This window comes from Myodes glareolus, chromosome 21 (genome assembly GCF_982192425.1).
Source record: "Myodes glareolus chromosome 21, mMyoGla1.1, whole genome shotgun sequence".
Lineage (NCBI taxonomy): Eukaryota > Metazoa > Chordata > Mammalia > Rodentia > Cricetidae > Myodes > Myodes glareolus.
In genome coordinates, this window is record NC_142046.1 from 14,721,489 (window position 1) to 14,748,183 (window position 26,695).

The window sequence follows — 26,695 nt, forward strand, 5'->3', positions numbered from 1 at the left end:
TCCCATAGCGCGTAGTGTGAAGACGGTTTACACAGGAGTTCAAGGCCAACCTGGAACTCCATAACACCCTGTCTCAAAACACCAACATGGGCATAACTGCTCATGCCCCAGCCCAGAGCACAGGCCTCCTCTGGCTTTGGCTGTGTCCTTACCTTCACATGGGCTGTCAGGCAGCAGCAGAATGCCCATTTCTCTGCCTTCAGTCCCAAACAAGCCCATATGACCGAGGTCCCTGTTGCCAAGGAAGCAAGTCCCACCACATCCAGGCGTCCACCCTTCCCAGGAGTACTGCACATCAGAAGACCATGAACCCACAAGGGCAAGGACTCTGTGCTGGGATTCCAGGCGGAGTAGAGGAAGAAAGCCGAGGGCTGTGATGGAGAGGGTGGAGTCTGAACCCTCACTTCACCCGGAACCTCTGCTCCAACCTTCAGATGCATTTCACATAGCCCAGGCTGGCCAACTCGCTGTAGCCAAGGATGACTTTGAGCTTCTGATCCTTCAGCCTTTCTCAAACGCCGGGATTCAGGTGTGCACTGCCATGTCTACTTGTAGGTGGTGGTGGGAGTGGAATCCAGGACTTTGTGCAGGCTGGGCAAGCATTCTACCAACAGAGCTAAGCCCCAGCCTTCGAAAGAAACGCCGATGCCCAGGGGCTGAAGAGATGGCTTAGTGGTTAAGAGTGCTTGCTGCTCTTTCAGAGGATGGATGTTTGGTTCCTGGCACCCATAGCTTGGCAGTTCACTGCATAGAGCTCCAACGTCAGGTGATCTGCTGCCCTCTTCTGGCCTCTTTGGGTACTGCACTCATCTCTCTCTCTCTCTCTCTCTCTCTCTCTCTCTCTCTCACACACACACACACACACACACACACACACACACACACACACACACACACACACAAATGATGCCCACCTGAATGTGGTGGTCCATGGCCATCACTCAGGAAGTGGAGTCAGGAGGATCAGGAGTTCAAGGTCACCCTGAGTTACAGTATGCCCTGGGTATAAGAACAGCCTGTTTTAGGCTGTCTGGAGTGCCACACTTCATGGAATATGAGCTAGAGGGGCGGATATGGGAAGGTTAGCCCACGGCACTAACCACATCCAGATAGGCTATGCCACCGTTCTGAGGGGTCCATCTCACCTGCCACTCCTGGAACAAGACATGGTGGATAGGGGCTGTCGTGGATTTCTGTTGGCTGAAAAGCTGTACTCTCCCAGGGCTGGGGAGCCTCTGCCCCCCTCTCATTGCCTGCAGACCTCTCCGATGATGACACTGGCTGGTAGCACACGGCCTCTGTCACCCCACTTCTGCCTGGATGGGAGGAATAGGCAGGCCTTCTAACGGCCTCAGCTCTCAGCACTGGGATGGGAGTCTGTCTAGGACCTCAGGTCTGGGCCCTTCTGTCATTTTTTTTTTCCGAGACAGGGTTTTTCTGTAGCTTTTGGAGCCTGTCCTGGAACTAGCTCTTGTAGACCAGGCTGGCTTCAAACTCACAGAGATCTGCTTGCCTCTGCCTCCCAAGTGTTGGGATTAAAGGCGTGCGCCACCACTGCCTGGCGTAATTATTTCTTTTAAGGTTGAAAACCTTCTTTAACATGTAACAATGTGTATCTGTGTGTGTACCAAATGAGAGCCCACAGAAGCCAGAGGAGGACACTGGATCTCCTAGAGCTGGAGGTACGGAAACAGCTTACTGTGTGTTCTGGGAACCGAACTCGGGTCCTCTGGAAGAGCAGCAAGTGCTCTTAGCCACTGAGCCATCTCTGCAGCCCTGTAATTAGCTTTAATTGTCAGTGCAGCACAACATGGAGTCACCCCATGAAGAAAGTCTCAGTGAGGGCTGTCTGAATCAAGCTGGCTATGGCCACGCCTGTGGCAGGCCATCTTGATTGCATGATATGATGCAGGAAGACCCGTCCATTGTGGGAGCTCCTGGACTATGGAAGCATAGAGAGGGAGCTGAGTAAGAACACATACATTCGCTGCTCTTGACTCTGGGTGTGACCAGCCACTACAAAGGTCCTGATACCTCGGCTTCATCACAATGGAGGATGTCACCTGGAATTATGTGCTGAGGTAAATCCTTTCTCCCCTAAGTTGCTTTTTTGCCAGTGTATTTTGTCCCAGCAATTGGAAAGGAAACTAGGGTACTCTCCATGGCCAAATAACCAGAGGATGCCACACTTCTGCACATGCTCAGTGGTAAGAAGTCCCCACCCCTTAGGAGTAGCCACCCATCTGCCATACCTCATGAAGTGGAAGAGATGTGCCCTGGCCAATCACCCAGCAAGACTCCTCCAGAACCTCCAGGTGTCCCCATGGAACGGGAAATGAAGCCTGGGGCAGGTTCTGCCTTCTGCCCCGTCTCCCTTCTGGGGACCCTGTGGGGTGACAGTGCCACACCTGAAGAACCACACAGTGCAGGCGGTGAGCCCCACAGAAGCTGCTGTATGAGCCAGTCCAGGCCCAGTGCCACCTGCCACCTGTCTGTCAGGAGGGCTGTGAGCCAGGCAGCCAAGCGCTGGCACCCTCTGCGAGCACCCGCTGTGCCCTTCTGAAGTCTCCTGGAGCTTAAGAAAAATGGTTTTATTCCTTAAAGACAAAAGCTTTTTGGTTTTAATACATAAGTGAGTTCCTTGGCGGACTCCTGTTCCGCCTTCCGGCCAGGCCGCTCCAGGGACCTCAGGCCACAGTCTCAGCCACCATAGGCAGAGAGATGTTCACCCGCACTTCTAGCACCCGGCAGGCCTCTGGAACTCAGGAAGCTGGGGTGAAGAGAAGGCACAGGAGAGGCTGCCCAGTCTCCCTGGGGACAGAGACAGACAAGGCCACTTCCGTTGCTGCTGTCTGTCACTGGGTCAGGAAGGAGGCTGGACCCAGTCCACACTGTCAGTTCACTGTGGGCACCTGGCTGTGGTGCAGGCTGAACTCTTTGGCCTTGAGGCGCAGGCTGGCGATGCTGTTGGCCATGTTGACCCCAGGGGTGGCAGGACTTGAGCCTCCGGGGCTGTAGGGAGGCACAGAGCTGGGAAGACAGGAAACACAGGAACCCATTGGTGCATCTGGTAGTCTTATTTCCTTTGATGAGCTCAGGGTGACTCTGGCCAGGGTGGCAGGGTCAGGGGAGGAGACAAGCATGCAGAGGTAGGACTGGGTCAAAGGAGCCTGCCTAGCCCAGTGAAGTGGCTCACACCACTACAACCCTAATATCGGGGGTGCTGAGGCGAGAGCATGGCCTAGGCTGTTGTGTGAGACCTTCACCTTTTGTTTGTGGGCGTTTCTCTCTACATGGAGACCCTCCTGAGAGTGGGACATGTGCTCTCTGCCCAGCTCTGGGTGAGGATGGATCAGGAAGGGAGGCAGGAGACCTGGGAGCCACACAAACTAACCCACAGGTGAGGGGATGGAGTTGTGGGACATAACAGCCCAATTCCTAGCGCCCGCTCCTTTCCTCCATCTTGGAGGGAGCCATTTTTTAAAAAGACTTATTTTCCTTTTTATTTACGTGTATGAGTGTCTGCCTACATGTATGTCATTAAACCATATGATTGCACCCATGTATGTCATTATAACATGATTGCCTCCATGTATGTCATTACACCATATGATTGCCTACTTGTATGTCATTATACCATATGATTGCTCACATGCATGTCATTACACCATATGATTGCCCACATGCATGTCATTACACCATATGATTGCCCACTTGTATGTCATCACACCATATGATTGCCCACATGTATGTCATCACACCATATGATTGTCTCCATGTATGTCATCACACCATATGATTGCCTTCATGTATGTCATCACACCATATGATTGCCTACATGCATGTCACTACACCATGATTGCCCACATATATGTCATTACACCATATGATTGCCTTCATGTATGTCTTTACACCATATGATTGCCTTCATGTATGTCATTACACCATATGATTGCCTACATATATCATTATACCATATGATTGCCTACATATGACACCAAATGAGTGTCTTGTCCCGGTGGAGTGTAAAAGGTGTCAGCTCACCTGTACCTGGAGTTACAGACGGCTGTGAGCTGCCACGTGAGTGCTGGGAACTGAACCCAGGGCCTCTGAGAGAGAAGCCAGCACTCTTAACCTCTGAGTCATCTTTCCAGCCCAAAGAAGGAGTTTATTTTGTTTGTTTGTTTGTTTGTTTTAAGCAACAAAGCCACTGCTCTACATGGCTCTAGACCCGGCCAGGATTACAGGATGGGAAAACTTGGCCTCAGCCTTCCCAGACTGTTTCCCGCCTGGAGGGTGGACACAGGCATGGGTCTGGCTTGAGACTCTGTAGTAGCCATCTAGCTACCTCGGGGTAGCTTTGCTCTCCTCCACACAGGTTTGGCTTCTCCCCTCTCCACACGCAGGTGCATACACACGTGCACATCAATGCTTGTGTGGACACACACATGCTCATGATTCTGTGCATACCTGAGCACTCACACACAGGCTCATAAACACCCACATGTATACATACTCATCCATACACCATGCAAGCTCTCCCCAGAGAGGTGGCCCCAAAGAGCTCCCCAGTCTCACCTGTAGGGGGATGATGCTGGCCAAGACAGATAATCCGGGCTCAGCGCGGTAGGTCGGGGGGCCACCGGCTGCTCAATGGCGGTCTCCTGGCCATAGGACTTGAGCAGCGAGGCAGAGCGTGTAGCTAGCATGGCACGTTCGTTCCGGCGAAACTTGGCACGGCGGTTCTGGAACCAGACCTGAGAGGGAAAGCGTGGCAAGTGGGGTCCAGCAGATTTTGAGGGGACCTACATCTGTGTGGATCTGGGCACATAATGTGCTGCCCTAGCCCTGAGCTGGTGGCTTCATTCTCTGACCTTTGGACTCTTGCTCTAGAATGGGGGTGATCAACAGTGCCTGCATCTTATACCGGGAGCAAGAAATCAGTGGGCGGGTGAACCCTTTGGTCCTGGGATAACGTGGGCACCCAGGTGGGCACCCAGTGGGCACCCAGGACAGAACTGGCAAAGGATGGCTGAAAAGTTAATGATATCTTCTTTTATTGTTTTTCGAGACAGGGTTTCTCTGTGTAGCCCTGGCTGTCATGGAATTCGCTCTGTAGACCAGGCTGGCCTCAAACTCAGAGATTCGACTGCCTCTGCCTCCCAGTGATGGAATTAAAAGTGTGTGCTACAACTGCCCAGCAAAAAGCTAATAATTTCCTTGCCAAAAGCTTCGTGCTTGGCACTGCTTTAGGTGTGTGTGTGTGTGTGTGTGTGTGTGTGTGCGTGCACACGCGTGTGTGTATTCACACGTATGCACTCACATACATGGCTGTGTGGAGGTCTGTGGTCAATGACCACTATTGGATCTCTATTTGGCTCCATGATTTTCTTTTTCTTCCTATTTGTTTGTTTATTGAGACACAGTCTCCCGCTGAGTCTGGGCTTGCCTGGTCTAGACTGGCTCCAATGATCCCCCAGGATCCTCCTGTCTCCACCTCCCCAGCAAGGCATTACAGGTGCACACCGCCTCTCCCAGCTCTTTAGGATGCTGGGTATCTGCGCTCGGTTCCTCGTGCCACGGCAGGCACTTTGTCTGCTGAGCCGTCTTCCCACCCCCGCTCTGCGTTTTTTACAGAAGCGTCGGCTCCCTGGGTAACAGCCTGCACTCTGGCTGCATCTGTTCATTTGCAGGGAGAAACTGATCGGGGTTAGACATCTCGCTCCTTCCACGTCCACGTCACCAGCTGTGGCAAGGCTTTCATCTGAACTTCATTCTCCTGGCTCCGGGTGCTCTGAGCTCACCCCTATCTCCCCTGGCAAGTACCTGCCCCCCTGGTCCACCAGTGGCCACCAGTCTGGACGGCCACTTCCTCTCCTGGGAGCCTCTGGATGGGTCCTACTTACTTGGACACGTGCCTCGCTGAGGTTGACACGCCGGGCCAGCTCCTCACGCACAAAGGCATCGGGGTAGTGCGTGCGCTCAAACACTCTCTCCAGTGCCTGCAGCTGGCTGCTGTTGAACGTGGTTCGGTTCCGTCGCTGCTTCTTCTTTCGCTTGGTTGCACTGCCACGGCCCGGGCTGGGACACTCACCTAAGGAAAGATGGAGGGTCATCAGACTGGCTTCATGGTGCCCACAATATCCCTTGTGACATATGGGGTCTCTGTGGCCCTGTCCGGGGATGTTCACAGTATCAGCAATCTGTTCCTCTTACACCGGCTTTCCCTGAGGGGTGGGACATATCCTGCTACCTTTTGCCTATGTTCATATATCACTCACCCACCTGTTAGTGGTATGAATGAACTACCCATCACATATCCATCACCCATATATATCATCCATACATCTGCCATCCATCTACCTGCCTGTCAATTCATCCATCCATCCCCCCACCAACCCATCCATCTGTCCACCTCTCCATATATACATCCATCCCTTATCCATTTGTCCATTCATCCATATATCAACTCATCCACCCATCCACATATCCACTCATCTACTTGCCAGTCTGTCCACCCACCCATCCACTCATTCATCTGTCCATCCATCCCCCTCTTCATATATCCATCCATCCATCCATCCACTTCCTTATCTAGCCATATATCCATCTATCCATCCATCTATCCATCCACTCCCTCATCTAGCCATATATCCATCCATCCATCCATCCACACATCCATCCATCTACCCATCCTTCCATCCACTTTCTCATCTAGCCATATATCAATCCATCTGCCTGTCCGTCTGTCCATCCATCCATCCATCCATCCATCCATCCATCCCTCCATCCCTCCACCCATCCATTATTCACTTCTTTGAGACAGTGTCTCTCTAGATAGACTTTGTGGTCAGCAAGCTCCCCAGGATCTGCCTATTTATGCCCCCACCCTGGTGCTGCAGTTACAGGTACCCAGGCTGGGGACCTGCAAGCTTACACAGCAAGCATGTTGCCCACTGAGCTGCCTCCCAGCTCCTAAAATGTGTGTTTTAATAGCCAAGAAACATCGGCTGCCACAGTGCCATGTCCAGCCGACACAGGAGGCCCCAGCTTCCCCCGTCGTGTGCCCCATGGTTCATACGACTGCAACATACAACCTTAACGGCCAATATGCATGCTGCCATGCCACGTGTGCCGAGGCTCTGACTGGGTTGTTTTATTTACTAATATTCTGGAACCTTCCATCTCTGCACACTTGATTCTGTTTTCCCTCTTGTTCCTCCCTCTACCTGCAGGAGCCAGTTTTTTAGTTAGCTTTTTTTTTATATTTTATTTTGTGTACATTAGTGTTTTGCTTGAATGTACGTCTGTGTGAAGGTGTTAGATCCCCTTGAACTGGAGTTACAGACAGGTGTGGGCAGCCATGTGGTGCTGGGAATTGAACCCGGATCCCCTGGAAGAGCAGATCTTAACCACTGAGCCATCTCTGCAGCCCTTTAATTAGTTTCTGCCCCATCCCTCCAGTATTGTTCTTTTTTTCAAGTATAAAATATGTGTAGTATTTTTTTTCTCATCTAGAGGAAGTGTCACTTGCACTAATCATGCCCCCAATAAGCCTTCCTGGGGCAGTTGGTGAATGGGACCTGCTTGCTTCTCTTCACGGCTGCATGCTATTTACCCCTTATGCAGCTGTGCTGTAGATTGTTCACAGGGTCCTCACGATAGACACTTGGTGTGTTTCCAAACTTTTAAAGCTAAAAGAATATTATAGCTGGGCGGTGGTGGGGCACGCCTTTAATCCCAGCACTCGGGAGGCAGAGGCAGGTGGATCTCTGAGTTTGAGGCCAGCCTGGTCTACAAGAGCTAGTTCCGCAACAGGCTCCAAAGCTACAGAGGAACCCTGTCTCAAAAAGCTAAAAATAATATTACAATGAATCCCCCATGCAAACAGTAGCATCTGTTTTTGCTGTGCATCTTGCTACAGATGCTTAAAGGTGAGAGTAGTGGCCAGTGTGTAGGTGTGGCCCAGTATCCTATAGGTCTGTCCCGTTCATTTCCCCATCACTGCTGCTTGGGAGGCCTTGGTGTCTGCTCTTCAGTTATCAGAGCCTGCTGTCAGGCCATCTTTGCGGTTTTGATCCATACTTTGTATTTTTTTTCTTTAATGATACGTTCCTCCCTGGATTTGATATTCAAAGAAAACGCCGTAGCTTTGGAGTAGAGCACTTGCCTGTCAGGGGAAGGCCCTGGGTTTTGTCCCTAGCACTGCAGAAGAGAGTGAGTGTGTTCCTTGGGGGAGAGGGAAATGAAGAAGTGCCAGCAGGGTAGTTCAGTGGCCAAGGGCACTTGTAGACAAGCCTAACTGCCTGAGTTCAATCCCCAGGACATGGTAGAAGGCAAGAACTGAACTGACTCCCGTGAAAAATGTCCCCCGACCTCCACGGGAGCACTAGGGCATATGGATCCCCCACTCAACTATCCACACACTCACAAAATAAACAGAAATGTAATTTTTTCCTTTTGAGACACGGTTTCTCTGTATAGCTATAGCTGTCTTGGAACTCGCTTGGTAGACCATGGTGGCCTCGAACTCACAGCGATTCTCAGGCCTCTGACTCCTGAGTGCCGGGATTAGAGACCACTCTACCCAACCCCTGATCCCACTTTCAATTTATTTATTTTCAACACTGGGGGTGGAACCAGGGTCTCCTGCTCGACACACGCTCCACCACTGAGCTACAGTTCAGCCCTGCAGACAGTTTTGTTTATCAGGGGTGCGAGTGGGACTAACAGAGAGTTAGGGGTGCCAGTCAGGGCCCTCCAGCACGCAGGCCAGCCCTGCCCCCATGTCCGGGCATCCTCTGCTCCAAAGTGCAGCAGCGGACTGAGCAGGAGCTAACTCCAGGGTGTTCCAGGGGGAGGCAGTGGCAAGGGACCGCGGCATAGCTGGTGCAAGTCGGCCTCGTCACCTGTTCCCTCCCCCTGCCCCCTTGTCACTCCACACCCCTGTCTGGTCTTATGTGGAAAGGCTAAGATGCATGAGTGTGTCTGGTCCTGGGAATGTCCCCATCCCACCCCTCCCCCCACCCTCCAACCCCTGGACAGGAAAGAAATCCTAAACCAAAATAACTAAGCCCGGGTGCTGAAAGAAAGTCAGGTGGTGAACAAGAGCCCAAAAGTAGAGATGGAAGCTTCTGGAACATGAGCCATCTGACTTCTGCCCTCCCTCAGACAATGCCACTTGGGCATATACCCAATGCAGGAGACATTTCAGCCAAGAAAGGAGAGTTTTTCTGGACGTTTCTGGGCAATTGGAAACTGGGGGTGTTTAAATGAAAACCATTTTTGCAGGCTCCCTCGCTGAGCTGTGGGAAGAAACAATGACACTTGGGGCCAGATACGCTGGTGGTGACTTACAGCAAAGATTCCCAATGCCCAAACCCCTTCCCTGATGCCAGCAGGGGTCCATCAAGGGACTTTAGCCATTGCCTCACTCCCTGGGTCAAGACAGCAGGTCAGTTGGATGCAGAGCATTCCAGGAAAATCAGTCTGCACAAGAAATGATCTTAGTATCCCCCCACCAAAGCTCAGCATGGCTGTGAGGTGCCGAGCCACTTCATACGTGGGGAAAATGAGGCTCTCAGGCCCTCTCATTCAAGGCTATGCAGTTGGAGTTGGGACCCATGTCGGCTGAAAGGCTCGGCAGCCCCATCCCCATAGGGTCTCCTTCCACAGTCACCTCACTCCCAGGGACACTGTCGCAGCTCACAGAGTCCATGGTGATAAGCCTCTAGCCTCATGTCTCAACCAATGCAGAGATCCAGAGCCTCCCTGACAGACCTGAGCTTCCTAGAGGAAGTCTCTAGCGGGGTTAGGGACAATGGCTGGCTCTAAGACTCAAGCTGGTGTGAGCTGCAAAGCATCCTCAGTGCAAGAGCACAGGCAGCCATTGCTCAACAAATGAGCCCTCCTGCGCTGTGCCACAGCCTGGTCCTGTATCCTTTCCAGCACAGAGGTGAAAGGGTGGGGGGGCTCGGCCACCGCAAAGCCCAGGCAGCAGCCTCCCGAGTCACAGCCTTGAGCCCACAGCTCTCGTGAGGGCCACTGTCTTGCCTGCTTGTCACAGGTTCCTGCTCTGCCTACTGAGAACAGGGATTCCCTCGGGGCTCCAAGCTTGGCTTCAGATATTTGGAAAACAAATAAATTCTCTCCAAGCCCCAGTAGGTGTGCAAATCCCGGCTCATCTGGGCGACTCTCCTTGGCTGGTAAGTCACTGGGTGGGCTGCATCCCAGCAGAGCCTGGGCAGTCTCCTTTGGTTCCGGGACCACTCTCTGCTTTCTGCATGTGACTAATTAAACACATTTAAAGATCCCTGTGAAAGCTCACACATCCAAAGGCAGCCTAGGCTACAAACTGAGTTCAAGATCGGCCCCGGGGAAGTTAGTGAAACTCAGACTCTAAAGGAAAAATCAGAGGGCTTGAGGATGCGGCTCAGCGGTAGAGCACTTACATGGATGGGGCCCTGACTCTACCCCCAGAACAGAAACAAAACAAACGACAACAGGAAACAAAGGAGTAGCTGGGTAGTGGCGCACACCTTTAATCTCAGCACTCCAGTGGAGGCAGAGGCAGGCCGATTTCTGGGTTCGAGGCCAGCCTGGTCTACAGAGCTAGTTCCAGGACAGCCAGAACTGTTACACAGAAAAATCCTGTCTGGAAAACCAAAACAAACAAAAAAATAAATCCAAAAAATAAATAATGCAGACAGAGAATCTACACAACTCCAACTCTCACAACCTCATTGACACCCCCACTGCTCTGCTGAGCTTGGGCCAGGACCTTGTGACAGAAAGGCCTCTGCGGCTTTTGGTCTCTTATAACCTAAGTGACACTGTTCCCAATGATATAACAATGACAAAGTGACCGGAACACACACCATTTATTTGTCTGATTGTGACCCAAAGACATTTAAAAGCCCTGTTTGCTGCCAAACACCCAAAGTGTCCCTCTCCACTTGTATGTTCTTATTCCCTATAATTTAGGGTCTAAATAGCCTCGGGGAAATTCGCTGAGAATTCTTCAGAAGACAGATAAACTCAATCTGTCCATCCTGTCTTTTTCAAGCGCTGTGGACACTTCAAACAGTCGTTCATGCCTGACCTTTGGGCTGTGGTGAGCTCCAACCCAAATAAATAACTTTTAATTAATTAGCATTCATTCTGACCAAATAAGCACCATCCCACGTGATCTCTGCCAACATGATTGGAAAAATAAACCACTGGTCCCGGGAACCTTGACGTGGATTTAACAAATTAACAAGAGACTGTCCTCAGAGGGTGGTGGGGGGAGGTTGTGAGAAAAGTCCATATTATAGCCAGGGACACAGCAGGCAGCGGCAGGAGGGGACAGAGTGGGGGACTGGTTGAGGTTTCAGGAGCTCCTTGGTAGAGACCAGGTTCCCTCCGGGGGGCCCCTAGAGAAGAAAGGTCCATTTTTTGCGTTGGGTGCTACAAATTGAGCCTGAGAGGCAGTGGCCTGAGGTGGTCCCTCAGCAGTGTTGCTTAGCACTCAGGAAGCGCTGGAGCCCACCGGGAAGACCACTCAACCGGGCGTGGTTGTGTACACCTGCCATCCCGGCACTAGGAAAGGAGAGGTTGGAGGATCAGAAATTTCAAGTCATCCTGGGCTACAGAGTGAGTTTGTGGCCAGCCTGGGCTCCATAAACCTTTGTTTCAGAGGACCCAGTGTCAATTCCCAGCACCCACATGGTGACTTTCAACTGTCTGTACCTCCAGTTCTAGGGGACCCGACACCCTCACACAGATGTGCATTTTGCCTAAAATACCGATGCACATAAAATAAAAATAAATAATTTTTAAGAAATCCCAAACTAGTGGGGAGGTTGCAAGAGCAGAGGACAGATAGGAAGGAATGGAGCAATGAATGGGATCAAGATGCATAGTAAGAAAGGCACACAGAATGCTCTTAAGATGAGAGAGGGAGGGGGAGGTGGGGAGGGGGAGGTGGGGAGTGGGAGGGAAAAGGGAGGAGGGGGAGAGGTGGAAATTTTTAATAAATACATTTAAAAAAAGAAAAAAATAATAAAATTACAAAATTTCCCTAGAAGATGTAAAACTTTGCAATTTGGAGGTTGATGTTGGTTAGGTACATAAATTTTGTTCTCAGTGATGTTATTTCTGTCACTTGTCAAAATGGCAGCTTTTTTTAAAAGATTTATTTATTTATTATGTATATAGCATTCCGCCTGAACACCAGAAGAAGGCACCAGATTTCATCATAGATGGTTGTGAGCCACCATGTGGTTGCTGGAAATTGAACTCAGGACCTCTGGAAAAGCAGCCAGTGCTCTTAACCTCTGAGCCATCTCTCCAGCCCCCCAAAATGGCAGCTTTTCTTAAAGCTTATAGCTTGTGATTTTAATCCCTGTTGAGCACATATTGTCTAGTGAACACTTTACATCCATTTACTGAGTTGTTATTTTGTTTAAACACAATATAGTAAATGACTTGTTATCAAAAAAAAAGAAAGGCACACAGAATAATATAAAGAAAGGAAGGAAGGAAAGAAGGGAGAAAGGAAAAGGAATGTAAAGAAAAAAGAAGGAAGGAAGGAGGGAGAGAGGGAGGGAGGGAGAGATGGAGGGAAGGAAGGAAGGAAGGAAGGAAAAGGAATGTAAAGAAAAAGGAAGAAAAGAAGGAAGGAAGGAAGGAAGGAGGGAGGGAGGGAAGGAAGGAAGGAAGGAAGGAAGGAAGGAGACCCAAAACTAGGAAAAGGGCAAGAGTGAGTGCAGTGACCTTTGACTGAGGAAGGGGACCTCAGGCCGAGATCTAGATGCTAGGCCATCACTAGCAGCTCGACCGGCTCTGCCATACAAACCCCTTAACTATCTCTAGCCCCAGGACCAGATATACAAAGTGGGAACAAGTCAACTCTTTTAAGGCCACACCAGCCCTTCACAGGTGGCTCTTGGAACAACTTTACAGGTGGGGAAACTGAGGCACAGTGGGTTAAGCGACAGGCCGAAAGCATATGGCTGTAAATGCCAGAGCTGGGGTTCCAAGTCAGGGACCAGCTCACAGGCCAGGGTTTTAATCATCCCCAGAGGTGGTTGCGTGTGACAGACTCCCTGGGCAAGATGGCTACCGAATGCTCACCCAGAAAACCCCTGTACAGAGGAGGGAGGGGAGACGAGGCAGGCAGCTCTGCTTCCCAGACTCTTGAAAGCTGCAAGGGAGGCTCACTGTACGGGGTACACAGGCCTGACTGTGAGGCCGCCAGGGAAGAAGGGAAAGGAGAAGGGAGGAGGGACTGGGTAACAGACTCAGTGGAGGAGATGTCAGTTCTGAGGGCTTCCGACCCCAGGAGTCAGCTCCATTACACCTGGGCTCACGAGCTAATGTCTCAAATCAGAGGCTTGCCCTCAGGCTGAGCTGGCCTCTGTCCCCAGCACTTAGGACCAGGAATAAGGTAGAAAAGGAAGATCCCGAGTCCCCTGGTAAGACACAGGCTACCTTCCCACCCACACCTGGGCCTCTCTGGTGACAGAGGCCTGTCTCTCAAAGGCATGAGACGTTGTACTGTCTCTCGAAGGCGTGAGACGTGGTACACATTTCTTTCCCTTTCTTCCTCGCGTTTTGTTTTTCCAGACAAGGTTTCTCTGTAGCTTTGGAGCCTGTCCTGGAACTCATTCTGTAGAAGAAGGTGTTTTTCTCCCTGCTTCCGATGCGTACACCTAGTTCAGCCCTTGCCGACAGGGAGGTGAGCTGCATGCGAACCAGGGAAAGAGCTGAACTTGCCAGGTAATGGCATGCGCTGTAGTATCGGCACTGGGGAAGCTGAGGCAGGAGGCCTTCAAATTCAGGACCAGCCTAGGCTAGACAGACAGACCCTGCCTCCAACAAGCCCCACCCCCATGCATTCCAGTTAATGTTGTGAACATTACTGAAAGAGGCAGAAATACAGCCCACAAAGTGGACTGGGGAGGCAGCTGGGTGGCTGACATGCCCCCAAGTAAAGTCAGACAAGGTAATAGCCACTGGCAACCTCTGCTGCCCCATGGTGGAGAAGCAGGGGACAGAGCCCAGAGAACTCCTGTGATTACAGACCGAATGCCTTGGCACACAGCGGGAACAAAACATCATGTCTCAAACAAGGCAGAAGGTGAGGTTGCTTTCTGACCTCCACCCAGGCACCTTGTCAAGTGCACAGCCTCACTCACGCACAAACGCATACATACATCTCTCTCACCCACACACAAAGATATATAATATTATATTGTATTATATATAATATAAATGCATTATACATAATCTACATTATAATATATATACATACATACATACATATATATATATATATATATATATATATATATATATATATATATGAAATGGGAAAACTCAGGTTGAGAAAGAATGAAGCACAGGTGATGGCTATGAATCTCCCAGGCTCCCAGGCTCAAGGTGCCTGGAGAGGGGGTGTCAGGGTAGGGAACAAAGTCGCTGGCAGTGATGAGGACATGGCCGAATGGGAGAGGTCTGAGTGCTCCTGGTACTCTCAGACAGGAGACAGGGAGCATCCTGTGTGGGTCAGCCACAGTGACTAACTCAAGGAAGCCACACACAGGCAAGGCCAAAGCTCCTGGTGCCTTGGGGGACAGGGGGACATGCCACCTGGCATGCTGTTCTCAAGCACAAGAAACACTGGACACACAGGCTTGAGGCTTCCAGTGGGGTACCAGTGCTATGCCACCAAGACCTATGGGGTCACAGACCCCTGCATATCAGAGCCAAGTGCTCCCCTGATCACACAGGTCTCTATTCCTGCAACCCTGACCCCAAGCTCCGAAGAGTGAGGCATCTGTCGCTGAAGCATACGGGGGACCAGAGAGGCTGTCGGGGAGCGGAGACTGCCCCAGTTCCAAATCCAGTCTGAGAGTTTTAATCTATGGCTGATGGCCAACTGTCAATTTAGTATAGGATCTACTTTTTTTGTTTTGTTTTGTTTTGTTTTTTGAGACAGGGTTTCTCTGAAGCTTTGGAGCCTATCCTGGAACTAGCTCTTGTAGACCAGGCTGGCCTCGGGAACTCACAGAGATCCACCTGACTCTGCCTCCCGAGTGCTGGGATTAAAGGCGTGCACCACCTCCACCCGGCAAGGATCTACATTTTAATAAGGGCTAGCACCCATTAACCACCTCCTGACCAGGATCAGAGGCTATGGGGCATGGATGCTTTCATATCTTCTTGATGGGGCCTCCAGACTACAGCCAGGAGGCGGGTGAGTTGAGAGCCTTGACCAAACTGTATGATTTTGTGTTGGGTTTTTGTTGTTCTCTTTCTTTGTTTGCTTATTTTGGGCAGGGTCTCATGTGGTCCAAGATGGTCTCAAATTCAGTTTGCAGCTAAGCTAGTATTACAGACGTGAGTGCCATCACATTCAATTTTGGGTGGGCTTGTTTATTTGTTTGTTTTTGTTTTTGTTTTTATTTTAGTTTTCCCAGACAGGGTTTCTCTGTCTAGTTCTGGCTGTCCTGGAACTCACTCTGTAGAACAGGCTGGCCTTGAACTCACAGAGCTCTGCCTTCCCGAGTGCTGGTATTAAAGCATGCGCCACCACACACTTGGCTATCACATCCAGTCTTTTTGTTTTTTGTTTCTTCTGAGACAGTGTCTCACTGGACTGTCTTGGAACTCACTATATAGATCAGGTTGCTCTCAAACTCACAATATCCACCTGTCTCTGCCTCTCAAGTGCTGGGATTAAAAGCATCAGCCACTATGCCCAGGTTCGGTTATTTTATTAATATTTAATTTTATTCTTAAGTGTATATATGAAAAAGAAAGAAGTGTGTACATGTGCGCCATGTGTACATGTGTCACCCATGGAGACCAGACACGGGTGTCTGAATCCTTGGAGCTGGAGTCACAGACGGCTGTGAGCCTCTGGATATAGGCGCTGGGAACTGAACTCAGGTCCTCTGGGAGATCAATGAGTGCTCTTAACTCCTGAGACATCTCTCCAGTTTTTTATTTTGCTGCTTTGTTTGAGAAGTGTCTCCCTCTAAGCTCAGACTGGCCTCAAACTCATAGTGATTCTCCTGCCTCAGCCCGACTACAGACGTGAACCAAATGCCTGGCTAGGTTTGGTTTGAGCAAACCCACAGGTAGTTCTGGAGACCCTAGCCCGGCACTCATCCGCTAAAGGACTCAGCGCCCGAAGGGGTCTTAGAGGTCATCAACAAAGAACCTCATCTGCAGATGGGGAAACTGAGGTTTGATGAGAGAAGCGACTTGACCAAGGCTCTCCCAAGGAAGTAGGGCCCCCATGCTCTGTTTTCCTGGACGCTGGGGATTCCTGTGTGGCTGCAGGAAAGCTGGGCTGTGGGCTGGCAACTGAGCCAGGGTGCAGCTGGCAACCATCCAGACAATAAATGCTGCCCCTTCCAGAGTATCCAAGAACGAGAAAACTTGGCCCATGGCTGTCTGGGGCTGGGAGAATCCTCTTCTCAGATCCTGAGGTTTTTTCTGTCCTCTGGGACAAGCAGTATTTCCACCTCCTTCTCAGCCATGCAGGGCTTTCCCGGAAGCTTGCTGAGTTGGGGGGGGATACATCCCAGACCCCACCCCACTTCCCTTTCCCCAGGAAAACCCGTTTGCGGCTGGCCAGTGCTTTCTCGGTTCCTGTCACAAACCTCCGGACCCTCCCCAGGACCCACTCCCAAAAGCTGGTTCTGGCCCCAGAGAGCTCTGGTCCAGCTCCATCTCTGAGAGTAGCCCAGATATGGCATGCCCAACACTCTGTCCTCCCATCCCATGCCGGTGGGACCCGCTGTGACCCTCCCGGAGGCCAAGCTCCAGGGCACAACTGGAGGTTTCCATGACCCAGCTGCGAGTCCTACAAGGCGGAAAAATTGCTTTGCAAGCTTGGCCCAGCCCTGCTAGGCGAGGCTCCAAGAGCTGTCTCCAGCAAGACTTTCTGCCCCTGCCTCCACACAGCAGGGGGCCTGCGGTCGGGATTGGACTTCTCCCCAACCCTGTTTTTTTGGCTTTTGCCTCCTCCACTTTCATTACACTCTTGAAGCTGGGTTATGAAGCTTCTCCTTCTAAAACAGGAAGACCTTGCTATTAAACCCAGTTTGCAGAATGGGACAGTGAGGATCAGAGAGGGAATGTAACTAACTCAAGCCACACAGCACTGGTATCTTGTTCATTCTTTCTGTTCCAAGTGACTAGTAACCAAAAGACATCTGTCCTTGAAGAAGTGGAGAGCCTGCTGCCATGCTGACCCCTTCCTCCTGCATGGAGCCAGCAGGTAGCGTGTGCTAGGCCTTCAGCACGCCTAGCGTTGAGTGCAGTGGGATTTCTGCTGCTTAATGGCCGTCCTCTACTGTAGCAAATCTGAGCACTCGGCCCATTCACCAACCCAGGTATCCTAGAAATGCGGCATGCTAGCAGGATGGAGTACCTGTCTGCAACAGAGGTCTACCCAGGACCCAGGACCCCAGCATGGGGGACGTGCAGAGTCCGGGTCCAAGAAGCTATCTTCCAACATCTCTAACATATTCCTAGCACAGCCTCCCTGAACAGCCACCCTCCCTCTAGGGAGTGCTCCCACTCAGCCCTGATCCACCCTCCCTGTGGGATCTCCCAGTGACACTGAGTCTATGCTAAGAGACACTGTAGAACCCAAGGACTCTGCTTCCCAAGATCATCTGGTTCACTCTTTTGAGACAAGATATCATTATGTAGCCCTGGCTGTCCTGGAACTCGCTCTGTAGACCAGGCTGGCCTCGAACTCACAGAGATCTGCCTGCCTCTGCCTCCCGAGTGCTGGAATTAAAGGTGTGTGCCACCACCACCCAGATTCACTCTTGGTTTTAGAGACAGAGCCTCGTGTAGACCACGATGCCCTCCAACACACTATGTAGCAGATGACCTGGAACTTCTGGTCCTCTGTCCCCACCTCCCCAGTGCTGGGATTGCAGGCAAGAACTACCAAGACTGGAGTCTGTGGTGTTTTTGACGGAACACGGCTTCATGTGTGCCAAGCAAGCTCTACCAACTGAGCCATATCCCTAGCCCAACTTCATTCATTCTTTTTGTCTGGTTGGTTGGTTATGGTTTTGTTTTTTCGAGACAGGTTTTCTCTGTGTAGTCTGGTTGTCTGGGACTCACTCTGTAGACCAGGCTGGCCTCGAACACACAGAGATCCGCCTGCCTCTGCCTCCTGAGCGCTGGGATTAAAGGTGTGCGCCACCACTGCCTGGCTGTGCCCCTTGTTGACTCCTAAAGCAGCTTTCCCAGCTGTGAGTCAGGTCTCCAGCAGCAGGACTGATACTAAATCTTCCAGATTCTCCCAAGGCACACAGGCAGCATTGGGATGTAGCAGTACTCTTCTACTTATCAAAAAAGCAACCTTGGAACACAGCGTAGTAGCACATGCCTTTAGTCCCTGAAGGAAGCAGAGACAAGCAGATCTCTGAATTTGATGCCAACCTGGTCTACAGAGTTCTAGGACAACCAAGAAAGCAACCTTTGGGCTGGAAGAAGACTGAATGGGTAAAGTGCCCGCTGTACAAGTCTGGATCGCAGCACCCGGGTAGAAAACTCGGAGTGGCCATGCATGGCTGACACCCAGTGCTGTGGAGGGCAGAGAGAGGAGGATGCTGATGCTACAACCACTGGAGTATGAATTCTCATTGATCCAAGAGAGGAAAGAACGCCAGTTGTGTCTGCATACATCTGTGGTCCCAGAACTCAGGAGGCAGAGTTCTTGGGAATTCAAGGTCATCCTCTTCCGCATAGAGGGTTTGAGGCCAGCCTGGGCTATATGAGGTCCTATCTCAAGATGAAACAAACTAGGGGCTGGAGAGATGTCTCACCGCTTAAGATCATTTGCTGCTCTTCCAGAGAACCAACCAGAGTTTGGTCCTAGCATTCGCTGGCAACAGGGATCCCATGCCGTCGCCTGGTCTCTTTTGTCTTACTGAGGTTGAATGAGATAGCTCAGCAGTTAAGAGCACTTGTTACTCTTGCAGAGGACCTCGGTTCTGTTCCCAGCACCCACATGGTGGCTCAGACCCATTCCTGACTCCAGTTTCCAATGCCTCCTTCTGACCTCCACAGGCATCCAGCGTGCACATGAGCATGTATCCTCACAGGTGAGATACACGTAGGCTAAAATGAATAAATCTAATAAAATTTTAGTTAACTAACTATTAATTAAAACCAAGAATAAAAACCTCATTCCTCCATTGTGAAACAGGGCATGTCTGTGGCCAGGACTCCACAGGACTGAGAGAGAGGTTTCCACTAGAACAGAGAGCAATAGAGAGAGGGGGTCTGGAGGTCGGAATTCTCCTTTTCAAAAAAGAAGAAACAACAACAGACAACAGTGGAGCCTCTCTATGCATCCCTCACTGCAGTAAATATTTGTTTTGTTGTTTTTTTTTTTTCGAGATAGGGTTTCTCTGTGTTATTACTCTTGCTGTCCTGAAACGCACTTTGTACACCAGGCTAGCCTTGAACTCACAGAGATCCTCCTGCCTCTGTGTCCCTGGTGCTGGGATTAGAGGCGTGCGCCACCACCACTGGGGTATGTTTATTGTTTCTTTTCGTATCCTTCCTGTCCTGTGTCCCTTGCAACACAACTGCCATGGCTCTTCTGAAAGCTTATGTGGGGCCCCATTTTCTTTTGTGGTTAATGGGCCAGGATTTGGAGCAGACACACCAGGGACAAGGTGTGCATCTGCATGGGATGTGACGCGCACAACTCCAGGGTTGTCCTTCAACACCCCCCCTCCAGCCTGCAGTAGGGACCCCGTGTTCAACGTCAATGGCGGCATTCAAGTCCTGGCTTCCCCCGCCAACTCTGTGAACACTGGGCTTCACTTGTCTGAGTCTCGGGTTCCTTAGTAGGAACAGGGACAGAGGTCTCTGAGCACGCTCACAAGCCTGGCATCCAGGATATGCTGGAGTAGCACAGGTCGCGTTCTGTCAGTGGGTGTTTTATCTTGACATCTCATGGAGCTGATCCAAGGTGACCAGAGGGACACCAAGCTTCTCAAAGCAAGTGGCAGGGAGTTAGGCTGACGCCAGGCGCCTGACGCTCAGTCCCCAACACCCACACCTGTCTGGTGGAGACCACTTGATCCCCTCTTCCAGATCATCTCTTGTGAAAGGCATTGTCTCGTCTTCCTTCAGCTGGCTTTCAAAACCAAGTCGACTGAGGCCTTCCGTTCACATCAGTTACCTCCAGCATTTTCTCATGCCCCATGCCCCGCTACCCACAGAGACCTGAGGGGGATCCACTGAGCACCATGGGGAAGAATGCTGAATGTCTGGGCCAGGGCCGGGAGGCTCAAATCCCAGACGGACTTGCTGCTGGGAGACTGGAGTCAGCTATGGGTGCAAGCTCCAAGCTCCAGCCTAGCAAAGAGGGCAGTAGAAGCACCTCCCATACAAGGAGACGAATTAGTACCCAGGCTGTTCTTAAAACAGTGCCTGGGGCACAGCACTCCACAGTTAGGGTATTTATTTAGCTGAAGGTGATGTGAACCCATTTGGATTCCACTGTTCCTCCGAGTGAAACAGCCACCATCTTCAGCACCTCAGCAGCGCCCACTGACAAGAACAGAGGTTGGGCTTGGCCACTGCAATTGCCTCATAGAAGGACCACCTCACTGAGTGGTCCAGCCTGCCGTCTCAGCTGTCTGCATGCAGTTTTGGTCCTGGGGTCTCCAAGAGGTGAGAAAGTACATTGGTTGGAAGAGGTTAAGTATGTGTATGAGTGGGGGGGGGGGGGGAAGCGGGGAGAAAGGGAGAGAGAGCGCCATCTAATGGAAACTACCTATCATCCTTGTCTGGTGAAAATTTTCCAGTGTGGCGGCTTTGGGGTCCCCCATTCTTGTAAGCGGCCTCTCGCCTGTGTTCCGTAACTAAGCCCAACATACTCATTGGCTACCCATGGTGTTGCTTCTATCTCCCCCTAGGGAAGGAATTCCAGAAACACCCACATTTGCCATGCTGTCTGTGCAACCTTTATGCAAGTTTCTTTAACTGCCTTCTCTAAGTGGATGTTTTTAACTTGGAATTTGCAGCGAAAAATGTGCTTGGGACCCAGAGGTCACCTGGATGGCAGCTCTTAGCGTCTCAGAGATTAGCTCTCTGCTTCCAAGGACACTTCATGGCCAAAGGAGTGCAAATCCTGGCATGCACATGTGTATGAGTGCGCGGACACACACACACACACACACACACACACACACACACACACACACACACGGCAGGGCCCGCAGGTGTATCAATGGGCCAGGCTTCAATGAGACCCTTGTGCTGGTCCGGTGAATGACAGACAAGCCCATGGCAGAGTCAGAGGTTCAAATCTGCACCCGCTTCTCTCTTCCCCTCCCCAACTGATAATCTTTGAGGTGACTCAGCTTTGAAACAGCTTATGCAGGACTTAAGCAAACAAACTGGGGGCGGGAGGGTCCCCAGTGTCCCCAGCTCGCAGGGAGCAGGCGCTGTGGGAGACTGGTTTTCAGGGCTCCCCTTTTCTCAGCTGACTCCAGGGTCCATTCCCCGCCACGCCGGCCTGGGGTCGTAGGGCCCCAGGGACCGCACCCGCAGCCGCCCGCCATGTGTGCGCCAGGCCGAGCGTGCGAGCCGCCGGGGCGGCCAGGGCGGCGCCGCCACATCTGGTTCCAGGCGCGGCCCTGGCGCCGGCCTCGCCGCAGCCCCGCGGCCCAGACACCGTTAACAGCCTGGCGCGCCCCGCCCTGTCGCATCCCGGGTACCACCACCACCCTCCCCACCCCCCTCCACGGCCCAGGCGGGGAAACTGAGGCTGGAAGAGAGAGGCGATACGGCGAGAATGAGCAGTAAAGACTCCACCCTCGGCTGTTAGGCACAAGGTGGCAGCGGTGCAGACTCTCCTTCTCCGGGACCATTAGTCCCTGTGCCCCAGGGATATAAGACGCTCCAGGATCGAGGGTGACCCACCGACATCAGGGCCCCAGTCCAGCAGCGGGGCAAAACCAGATTCACTGGTGCTCCTTAGGGCCGCCCTGCCCTACAAAGGACTTTGTGGCCGTCAAGAGAAGAGCCTAGTTGGTTTGTAGAGAGGACTGTGACCTTTAGGGGTAGTCCCTCACACTCCAGTTTCTGTTGATAGACCGGAGTACGCTACAATGGGCTACTGAGTGGCTGGCAGTCCGGGCGCCTCCCGCTCCTCCCAGTTACACAAATGTGCTAGCAGATACAATGGCTTCTTGGCTCCGGGTCCTGCACTCCTTCTACCGGAGGTTTTTAAGGAGACGCAGGGCCACATCGAAGCCAGAGCTCACCTTTTTCTGAGCTGCGTTCTAGCAGGCCAGAAACGCTGCAGAACCCTCCCACTCATACACCCCAAATCCACCTGGAGGGCTTGCGCAGCCAGGTAGCATCAAGTCTGAACTGTAGAACAAAATCAGTTTGCTGGCTTGCAGCGGGTGAGATGTTCACCAAAGACTGTTTAAACCCCCAGCCCTGCGAGCAGCATGCAGACATTTTCGGACTTTCCAACCGAATTCACCGGCAGGTGCGGAACTGGAAGGGCTCATTTTCTCCTTGACTGTGGAGGCCAGAATGGGGGCGGGGGAGGAGCGAGACAAGGCTGGGTGATAAACCAAACAAGCAGCTGACCAGCAGGGACTTGAGAGCCAGGATCATTCTACAAGTTGTCTGTCACTTCTTCAGTCTGGCTCTTCAGAAAGGCCACTTTATGTGGTTTCTGGGGACCAAACTCAAGCGAGTAGTCTGCGGCAAACACTACGTTCTGAACACTGCAGAGAGCCCATGGCGGACTGTGACCACTGGACTCTGTCACCAATGCCTCATTTCCATACCATGCCCGTGTTCTGGTCTCTTAGCCTAGCTCCGAAGTTCTCATGGGGGCGCAGTTGGCTGGCGCCCTTCGGTACTGAAGGCTGAGAACACCCCTTGAGACTTACAGAATGACCTTGGATCTTCCCGAGTTCCAGCCCGGACTGGACCTGATCACCTGCCACTGGAGAGTGTTGAACGTCTCCATGGACTGCAGAGTCACCCCAAAAGCTCCACTGTGGGTGATGTGGCCCTAACCTAGACCTCTCTGAACTAGCCTGGATGTGCCTCCCCCCCCTTCTTGGCACACCTTTACTGAAACAACATGAGTTCAATTCCCAGAATCCACAGTAAAGAATGGAATCAACTACTGAAGTTCTCCTTTGACCTCCACACACACACACACACACACACACACTAATAATAATAATAAGTGAAAATCTGGGATGGGAGTTATGCTATAGGTAAGATTGTTCACTATGCGAGCTTGATCACTTCAGGTGGATCCCTACAGCCCACATAAAAACCCACAAGCACCAGTGTGTGTTGTAACCCAGCCAGAAGGCCAAGACAGGAGGACTGAGTCAGCGCGGACCTCACAGGCCAGTTTGGAGTACACAAGAGAGACCCTGCCTCAGCTAAGTGGAAGGAGAGACCCGACTCCTGAAAGTTGCCCTCTGATCCCCCTACCACCACATGCACCAAAGCAGGCGTGTGTCCACATTCACACACATAATTAAACACTTTATTTTGTTTTGTTCTTACTATGAAGCCCTGGTTGTCCTGGAACTCACTATGCAGACAGGTTAGGCCCCGACTCAGAAGAATCCTCCTGCCTCAGACTTCCAAGTGCTGAAATTACAGCGTGCACTTCCATGTCTGCCACATTTTTCTTTCAGAGTATAAAAGACAAATTTATCAGATAGACTGCAAGGGGGCAGGAATGGGGTGAGGGGTGGGGGAGGGGCCTCGCAATGGTAGAACTCCCAGCCTGCAAGTTTCTCTCTGGACTCTGGGGGGCGCTGGCAGCAGCAGAATTCCCAGCCTGCAAGTTTCTCGTTGCCATTTTCAGCTATCACTCTGGCGGATATCAACTCCAGTGAGCGGAAGTGTCTGTACACACCAACACCCGCGTGAGGCCAGTCACAACGTCACGAGCTGCGGTCACTGGCATGTCCTCCGGTGGGTCTTGGACAGCCCATGACAGAGGGCTGTCACTCACACCGAAAAGGAGGCGCTGTTCTTCCACATGTTGTGGGGTGCACCCACAATCCCTGCATGCCGAGGGTCATCCTGGGCTAGAGAGTGTGCTCTAAGCCAGCCTAGGCTACACAGACCGTGTCTCAAAACATAAAAAGTTAGCTGTGGCCTGGTGAGATGGCTCAGTAGGTTAGCAGCCTGAGGACCTGAATTTGATCCTTGGAACCCACATAAAGGCGGAAGGAGACAGCACCCATTCCCACAGAGTGGTTCTCTGGTCTCCGTACTCTTGATGGGGCACACATACCCACAACAGTAACAATATTTTAAAATTCAAAAGCCAGTCATGGTGGCGGACACTGTAATAGCACAGAGGAGGTGGAGGCAGGGGGATCACCACAAGTTTGAGGTCAGCTGGGGTTATATAGCAAGACCTGTCTCAACAAGGAAGATGACACAGATCTGGAAAGATGGTTCAGCAGTTGAGAGCCCCACTGCTCTTGCAGAGGACCTGAGTTCAGTTCCCAGCAACCACGTCTAGTGACTTACAGGGCATGTAATTCCAACTTCAGGGGATCAACACCCCTGGCCTCCAAGGACTCTTGCATACACGTGCAAAGCAAACACACATGTACATAAATAAATAAGTAAATCTTTTGAAGAGGAGGAGGAAGACGGCAATGACATCAAGGAAGAACCGTAAATGCATATCAGAAAGAGAAGAAAGCCAAATGTGAAAAAGACCCATCCAATCTTCAGTGCAAAATAATGTAAATCCATCCAGACCAACTGGGACAGTGATTCCCAAAAAAGAGGAGAGGGAGGGGAGGAGCCTGGGCACAGAGGGTTTCCAGGGCAGTGCTGGTAGAATGGCAGACACTGAACAACCCCACACAACAAGAGGCCCACTGTAGACACGGGGGTGGCGTGTGCCTGTGAAGGTCAGCTGATCATAACTGATGCTCCACCCACCCTGGCAAGGCGTACTGAGGGGGTGGGCAGGAGGGTATGTGGGAAATTGTTCTTTTCTGCTCAGTTTTGTGGAAATTTTAAAACGCCTCTAGAGAAACAAAAAGTCTGCTTGGAGGCCAGTAATTCCAGCATGTGGGAGGCAGAAACAGGATGGACCAACAGGTGTTTAAGGTCAGCCTGTGCTACATGAGAGGCTCTGTCTCCAAAAGGAAAAAAATCCATTTAAAAGGGGTCAAAAGAGGACTCCTGTCTAGCATTGTAGTTCAATGGCAGAGCGCTTACCCAGCATGCACGAGGCCCTGGGTTTCATTCCCAGCACACTAAGGGAAAAATTAAGAAAAAAAAAAAACACTTTTAGGGTTTTCATTACTGTGAAGAGATACCATGACCATGGCAACTCTTATAAAGGAAAACATTTAATTGTGGTGGCTCGCTTACAGTCTCAGAGGTTCAGTCCATTACCATGGTAGGGAGCACAGCAGTGTGAAGGCAGATGTGGTGCTGGAGCTGAGAGTGCTGCATCCTGCAGGCAACAGGAAGTTGACTGACTCACACTGAGGGAAGCTTGAGCAAAAGAGACTTCAAAGCCCGCCCCCACAGTGACACACTTCCTGCAACAAGGCCACACCTTCCAATAGTGCCACTTCCTTTGAGGACCATTTTCTTTCAAACTACCACAAATACAAAACGTCACAATCTCTTGCCTGGCTCCCAGAAGCAGGGACACTAAATTAGAAGGATTGCTACATTTCTGAAGCCTCAGCCCTCCCACCACTGCAGACTCCAAGCTGACATCATGAACAGAACTTGAGCCTATGGAAGCCTCTATTATGTCTAATGCCCTGCACGAGGCTGTCTGTGCCCTTCACCCACCTACAAGGGTAGGATGTGCAGGTTAGACTATCTATAGCCTTGGTCTCCACCAACCCTTCCAGCAAACCTTCAGCCCTTAGAGGAAAAGGCAGGAGAGGGGAGGAGGAAGGACTGTCCCCAATCAAAACCTATGAGAGGTGGAGCTTATTTGCATAATTTGCCTTTTAAGGGCCTGGACCCCTAAACTGAGCCCTCTGATTTCACTAGCATGTGCCCAGCTCCTCTTTAAGCAAGAAAGCCCAGCCTCCCTTCTCCAACAATTGATGCTGGAATCTTTCCAGACAGAAGGGGCTGCTGTGTAGAAGGCCGCAACCACACTCTCCACCATAGATGGCGCTGCACCGCCAGGTGAGCTAGAAAGCTCACACGTGTTGTAACTTTCCACTACTCCCAAGGTATCACCTGGGACTGGGAGCAGCGGACCAATCCAAGAGTGACACGTCCGAAGCAGGGTCTGTTTCCTATATAAGGGATGGGTTCCATCATATCTGGGTCTCCGCCATGTGGCTTATGCTCTAGCTCCCAAGAGACATAAAGCTTTTCTGCAGAAGGATCCTGTGTCCCGCGTGGTTCTTGCAGGCGAGACGGAAGCGCGGGGCACTGCTGGCTGCCACTCAGGTTCTGAGCAGGGACCTCTGTACTGCAGGCCCCGGTATGGCACTGTGAGAATAGAGTGCCCAGCTGCCACAGGCTCCTAAGGTTGACCTAGCACAGCCCCAAAGTGAGCCATGAGTCCCCTAGCATTGACAGTTGGGTATCAGTTTCCTCCCTTCCCTGAGCCATGCATCAGCTGTGTAACAAGTTTGCAGTCAGGGTGAGAAAGAGC

At 51.5% G+C, this 26,695-nt stretch overlaps 1 protein-coding gene across 1 annotated transcript in view; it reads right to left on the minus strand.

Moving 5' to 3' along the window:
• Positions 1-2,576: 2,576 nt before the first annotated feature.
• Prrx2 (paired related homeobox 2) overlaps positions 2,577-26,695 on the minus strand; it is a 39,154-nt gene continuing 15,035 nt past the window's right edge. The window contains 3 exon segments of the mRNA XM_085681397.2: positions 2,577-3,030; positions 4,579-4,757; positions 5,907-6,094. Coding sequence (XP_085537523.1) covers positions 2,895-3,030; positions 4,579-4,757; positions 5,907-6,094 — 503 coding nt within the window. The 3' untranslated portion in view covers positions 2,577-2,894.